This window comes from Malania oleifera, chromosome 1 (genome assembly GCF_029873635.1).
Source record: "Malania oleifera isolate guangnan ecotype guangnan chromosome 1, ASM2987363v1, whole genome shotgun sequence".
In the NCBI taxonomy this organism is placed as follows: Eukaryota; Viridiplantae; Streptophyta; class Magnoliopsida; order Santalales; family Ximeniaceae; genus Malania; species Malania oleifera.
In genome coordinates, this window is record NC_080417.1 from 103612440 (window position 1) to 103619552 (window position 7113).

A 7113-nucleotide genomic window follows, 5' to 3' on the forward strand; every position below is an offset into this window, starting at 1 on the left:
GCTCGAATCCATTCACTTAATAGGTTTGAAATTAGATAAACTTATTTATTCAGCATCTCAGATGAAACAAATGCCCCATCCCTTATCTAATCCTTCGTCTGTGTGTAAAACGACTTTAAAATTAATCTTCATTCATCATCCAATTTACGCCTAACATTGCAAGCAGTTAAACAAAACCGCAAGTTCATAAAACACATCAATATAGCAGAATACATTGTCAAAACTAGACAACCCACATTGCTATGGGTTCTAATTTTTAAAGCATTTTCCAGGTGAGCAAAAAACAAACCAAAATATAGCACGATTCAAGCCACAGACACCATAACTGCTACAAATCAATCTAATTGGTCAATTTTCCAGAACTGTTCCAATTGATAGTTGACAACCATAAATCATCAAACAGCACAGCTAACAATCATGAATATAACAAAACCCAACACTGGTACAACTGAAAGATTAAGGAAGCAACATGGTACTATAGTTCAATATAACGTAATCCGGAAAGAAAATAGTGACAAAGGCTAGCTGTGGCTCTATATAGGTTCTTGGGAGCACAAGATATAGAGCTTGGTATATTTGGTGTCACAGTCATGGCAAATTTCAAGATTCGATAGTCTTCGGATAAAGTAGGTCCTCCTAAACAAAAGCATCAGGGTGGGCCATGAGTTTGTCAAACCCTGGTTCATCTGGTCTTCCGGTTTAGGCGGTAGGCTTCATCTAAGGAGGCAGTAGGCTGGCTTCAGGCATCATAGATCTCAGCTGTTTTAATGGGCAGGGAAAGGCAACAGAGGGAAAATAAAAGCATCAGAATTCTATACACAGGGAGATTGGATAGGCTAACAAATGTGATATAACATTCTATGACTCGCATATATTAGGGGAAACAGTTAGCTTGAAAGACGGGGAAAAAAAAAAATAGTCGATAACAACAATCTACCTGCACGCCCCATACTCTAGTAACCATAGCTTTTCCGTCGAGAAGCAGAATTTTGCACAGAGAACCTGGTAAAAAAAAACCACTCCGAATCAGGGCATTCAGGAGTTTAAAAAAACCTCAGGGTAAAACACTAAAACCAAACCCCCACCAAACAGAAGATAATTCGAGTGCAAAAATATTCAACTGAAGGTTTAGCAGTTGAAAATCGATCAACCCTGACATCTAAATAGAAGAACTCAAACAAGAGTAGATAGAATGAATACAGGGAGTGTGATTTACCCAGAACTGCCTGTACGACCAGAGGAATAGCTACTGTAAACTCCATATCCACTACCACCTCCACCAATCTGCAAATAAAATTTGAAGTATATGTAAATGTATATAATTAATAGCCAAAAGAAATTGAAAGCAGCCATACATGAACGTAGCTGCAGACTCATTAAGCTTTGATTGTTTCATAGCAAGTTCCAATGCAAGACAGAAGGTCCACAAAAAATATAACAAATTGTGAGCATAGCAAAATCATCCCTTCTAACTTCTATGAATGTGGAAGAAAATGCAAAACACACCGTATATACACAATTCTAGATCCCATTCTGTACCTCAGTCCAATTTACAAGGCTTGAAAATCAAATGAATCTTATAATGACCATCATCAAGAACAATAGGATTTAACTCATGGTGTAAAGCCCAACAATCCTAACAAGTCATGGTAATCATTTCTATATCGCTTTCTTTCTCATAATGTTCCACTTTTTTTAACATGAGACCACAGAATACATGCACATCAATTCCACACACACGATGAAACCTACCCCAACAAAACTTTGAAAATTAATACAACTCAAGACAGGTGGCTTTTAAACACATGCAACACAGTAAATTAATTTCAAATTAAAAAAGAGAATTGTTGGGTTCTTTTTGCTAAACAAACAACGTAACTCATCCAATTCTTTTGTTTCCCAAACAATTTAAAACCAACAAATAACCTTTTTGTGCACAACCAGAGAACTTGAAAGCCAAAACTTTTTTGTCTGGATTCAAAATTTTATCATTGACAAACGAATTTCATATATTTACAAATGCCTGTGCCTCTGCCCACACCCGGGTGTAACCAAGTTCGGGGCTACTTTTTGTTGTGGGGAGCTAGCAGGATTAAGAAAAAACATCAATATTAAGGGATTGAACATCTTATTCCTAACTTGCTATCTGAATTTGCACTTGACTAATCCTCTTGAAATTTTTTTTCAAAAATTTTAGAATAATTTAAGTTCCATTGTGTTGATCAGACCCTATGGGATATCAGAAGGGGCTCAAAGTCAATCCTCAACCAAGGAATATGAGATAAATTTTCAATACTACATTTAATTCTTCCAGCCTTGTGCAGGCCTTCTAAAAAAGGAGTCACTGGACTCGGCAAGACCTACAATCCAATTGGAAGCACCCCCAAAAAAAAAATCCAACCTCGCCCTTTGGACAGAACATACAATCCCATGGGAGAAACTGGATTCTGGCATTTCCTACTCTGCATATATACTTATTGATTCTCTTATGCATGAAAAATGTAATTAACATACCTGCGGACCACCATAAGCTCCATATCCATCAGCCGCAGGCAGATCCCCTGAGCTACCATATCCATCAGAATAAGAGTGTCCACGTCCATGCCTTTTACCATCTCTACCATCATATTTTAAACCATCTGAAACATCGGTTGACATGGGAAGGTATGGAAGGACAGGTAAAAATGCAGGTCCCTCCCTATCAAAAAGATTTGCTCTAAGCCGTGTTGTTATTTGAACAAGGGCATCCTTGGCAACATCAAGGTCTCCAGATATCTGATTATAAAAATGGGAAATCTCTAACTTCAATTTCATATAAACATGTACAGAACAAACTTTGCATGAAAGGAAGAAAAATACAATGATCACTTACCTGCACCAATTCATCATCTTCAGCTGCAATCTTGGGAAGGTTTTCCTTTGGAAGTATACGTATGTTGGCCTTGGTGAGTTTCCTCATCTCAGTTATGATAGCACCTCCCTTACCAATAAGGCAGCCAATACGTGATGTTGGCACAAGCAGACGAGTTGTGAACGAAATTATACCAGAATCTCTTTCAATTTTCTCACTGCACCTAGGTTGTAGGCGCACTGCTGCTTCAATAACTGGAGAGAATGTATCTTCAAAGACCTGAAATAGCATAGAGATTGGAACATTATCAAAATCATCATACAATATCCAATTTGTGGATGCCAGAAAAAAAATCTACAGACAGAAAATATACTGACCTCCTTTGCAGAAATGGATATTAAGCATTCATCTCCTTCAGCAGCTGAACTGTCAACTTTGATAATTGCCCCCGATTCCTGTCTGATTTGATTGATTATGACACCATTCTTGCCAATTACACCTCCAATATTCCCAGTTGGACAAACTAAACGAAGAGCAAATTCTTTTGCAGTTCCTTCATCCCTTGGAGCTGAATAAAAGGAGCGTGACCAATCTCCGCCATCACCTTTGTATCCTCCATATGTACCCACCAGAGGAGCTAAACCCATGATAGGGGCACCAGCAGCTGGACCCACAAGAGGACCAACAGAAGGATACGCATTAGGCACAGCAGAAGTCAGCATATGCTGGGATCGAGATGGATTATCATGAAGACGTGATGCAATTTGATAGAGAGCCTTCTTCACCACCGAGGGCTCCCCAGATATCTGAATGGCATCACCAAATGAATGTGTTTAACAACCAAGAAAAGAAGGTCATGCGCTTTATTCAGCTCAAAGAATTCAAAGTAACATACCCCAAAATAATACATGTAAATGCTCAACATATCAAAATTACAAACTAACTCGAAACTGGCCAGATATGATAAACACAAAATACAATTAAAAATAATTGGCCAAGTGGCGTATAAACATAACCCTGTGCAAAAAGCAAATTAGCATTAAATTACACACCCAATGCTGTGCAAACATCAAATAAGGATCATATTTCACACAATAAATATGCAAATTTTCACACATATGGAAAAAAACAAAGAAAATAACAATCCTAGAAGCTAATTTGTAAAACACAATTGTCTGCATTTTATATCAAGTACACAATCATTTATTCGCCTCAGATCTGTTTTCCATTGACTGCATAGCACAAAAACAGTTGACAAATAAAATCATAAACAAAGAAAATGCATAAATGAAAATTTTTTACACCTGCACAAGCTCATCTGTGCTCAAAGCGCAAGGAGGCAAATGTTCATCCTTTAGAATGCGAATCTGGGCACCACTCTCACTCCTTATGTTTTGAACTATTTGACCACCTTTTCCAATAATACAACCAATCTGATCAGAAGGTACAAGAAGGCGGGCAGTAACTTGAGGAGTTTCTTCAGATTCATCATCACCATGCGACTCATCAGCGACAACTCTGTTATGCACCCTGAAGAGTGCATCCTGTGCTGGAGATACAAAATTATCACTATCTTCAAAAGGGTTAGTCTCATCGCTAGAGCTGTAGATAGTGACGACACGCTCGTCACATCCTGACACTGTCTCACCAATCCTAATCTTTGATTTAGTATCTACCCTTAGTTGCTTAACAATCTCCCCTCCTCTACCAATTATACTTCCAATCTTTCTTCCAGGACACAAGAACCGGTATACAGTGTCTTCTGCATCAATAATAAATTGATCTCTTTCCTCACCAGGATTTCTCCTTTTATTCCCTCCCTTTTCACCATAGTCAGACTGAGAATGGGATCGCTTTCCATAGTTATTCCTCTGGCCAGCCATTATGATAATATCTGTTTACAAAACCAAAGCATACACCATTTAAGAAGAAATCTATGAAAAAACAACTGAAGGGATTAACATTACTTTCAAAGTGCGAAGATCATTCCATCAGACGAAGCTTAAAAGATCACTTAATGTCAATATCCTGAAATTGTTATGACAATGTAAATTTAACTTAATAAAAATGAGGAAAGAAAATGCATGTCTAGGAGGTAAAAGAAGAGAAATATATATATATATAATATAAAAATGCCAAATTGCTAATTATCCCAGCAACAACAATTCAGATCCCCATTTCAACAGAAGCATCAATGGCACATTCAAAATTTAGAAAGAAATTAACAGGATTGGTCCGACCACAGACCTGATTCATTTCTTTTGATGCATGCGCAGCAAAATCATGCAGGATAAGCACGCTACCGGCCTGAGCTCTAGATGAGGGTATGCATCCCCCAAATGTATTCAACTCCTAGTCCTCCTTTTCCCCAAAGCTATTTTTCCCTCATTTTTGTGGTCCATATCAAGTCATTCAAATCCACTCAGAAACTTAAAATAACAGCATAATAACAGGTACTGGTCGTAAACATAAAACTCTGCATTATAAACAGGATGGGCATGACACATTGATCCTCTAAAAATTTACTAATTTTTTGTCTAGGATGTTTGGTTAAATTTGAACCCTGAATCTCCCGCACCACACCCCAATCCCTCACGGCCTGTGTTTATCCCCAATGATTCCAACGTTAAAACATAAACACAAAGCAATTAAAATTAATGCCACATCTAAATAAAACTTTGAATAAAACCTAAACGATTGAAAGTTGAGAAATTTATAGCTATAGAATTCAACATCATGGAAGTACTCGCAACATTCAACTTTGGACATAACAGTTTCGTGATTAGGAGAACCGACAGCCCAAAAGACATAATTATCATAAGCATCATAGCACAAAGTTCTACACAACACACAAACTATATACCACAGCAATATATCTGACAGAACGCAACCGTGACATGATACAAGGAATACAAAATAGCACGACAATAAGTAAATTCTTTAAGGGGGGAAAAACACAACACAGCAATAACATAATAACGCAATTAAAATTATTACAAACACAGCAAGAAGAGCAGCGGTCGGATAAAGAAAAGTAAACGCGTTAAGGTGTGTGAACAGGTGAGGAATATGACAGATCTGAGCAAACAATCAACCTTAAACCCTAAATCGGAACCAAAACAATCGAAAATAAACAGAAGGACAAAATAGAGAGTCGCAGAGAAGAAAAAAGATGAAGATTGTAGATCAGATGGGCAAGAAGAGATTACATAGGAACCTTACTAAAGAAGTTTTCAGAGACGCGATGGTAGGACTCAAAACAGACGCGAGAGACAGAGAGAGAGAGCAACTTAGGTTAAGATATAAGTTTCCGCTCTGTATCTAGGGTTTTGGCTAGGCGCTTCAAAGGCAAGCGCACGTTCTACTCTACGCAGTATGCGCACACTGCGCACCCACAATGGCCCGCGAGATTTTGTCCATCCTTTCGGCTGACCTCAACGTGTGTAAACCTCGAGATTTTTTTTTGACAAATTACAAAATCTCTCTACCGCGATTAATATCTTATCTTGAGTTCAAGAAATTTTTTGGTCCGTTGAAAAATATTCTTTATTTTTAGTTTTTTAAATAATTATAAAAGTAATATTTTATTTTTAAATTTTTAAAATTGGTAGGGTAAAATGGATTAGTAGCCACCCACTAATTCACTATATTCATTGAGGTGGTTAAACTTAATTTTGTATGACTAGGTCACTCAACTAGTAACTTATAATAATGTCTCATTTTCCATTCAAAAAAAGTGTACTCTATTTAAAAACATTTGTATGACAATCGTAAGAGATGTACAGCTCACATGGCAACTCTAATAATATTTTTGTTCTTCTTATCCTTTTTCTAATTGCTTATGTTTTACTAATAGTCTCATTCCTTTCACTATTTTCGACGAATATGGTATTTATTTGCCAGTAGAGAAACTTCTTATTTACGTTTATTGTCAGTATTTCAAATAGGAGTGTACTCGGTTCTTTTTAGTTCTATATTACTCAAAATTAAACACTGAATCGAAACATATTGGTTCTTAAAATTAAAAATCATTACCAAACCGTAAACCAACGGTTCAATTTAAAAAAGAAAAAATCGATTCTTCGATCCGATTTTTGGTTTTTAACCGAACAGGATCTCACCACAATAATACTACCACTCAAGGCCCCCATTAAATTATTAAATGGGCTTTTATTGAAAATAGTCAAGCAAGAGGTTAAACGTGTAAAGAACTGGAGAGAGAAGACATGCTTTTATATATGGAGAAGACTCCCACAAAGTAC

At 37.0% G+C, this 7113-nt stretch overlaps 1 protein-coding gene across 5 annotated transcripts; it reads right to left on the reverse strand.

Moving 5' to 3' along the window:
• Window positions 1-326: 326 nt before the first annotated feature.
• On the reverse strand, window positions 327-6326 carry LOC131166716 (KH domain-containing protein At4g18375). Of its 5 annotated transcripts, none has more exons than XM_058125296.1 (9): window positions 6074-6229; window positions 4819-4879; window positions 4156-4745; window positions 3229-3657; window positions 2873-3130; window positions 2515-2775; window positions 1217-1284; window positions 938-1002; window positions 327-759 (listed from the first exon to the last, which is right to left on the reverse strand). In XM_058125296.1, exons 3-8 carry the CDS (start codon window positions 4732-4734, stop codon window positions 954-956), a joined length of 1644 nt encoding a protein of 547 aa, XP_057981279.1. In that variant the 5' UTR covers window positions 4735-4745; window positions 4819-4879; window positions 6074-6229; the 3' UTR covers window positions 327-759; window positions 938-953. The 5 variants fall into 5 exon arrangements, with proteins under 5 accessions (XP_057981279.1, XP_057981293.1, XP_057981284.1 ...); XM_058125310.1 differs by having other exon boundaries at window positions 5947-6078; XM_058125301.1 differs by lacking the exon at window positions 4819-4879 and having other exon boundaries at window positions 6069-6326.
• Between the last annotated feature and the right edge of the window lie 787 nt (window positions 6327-7113).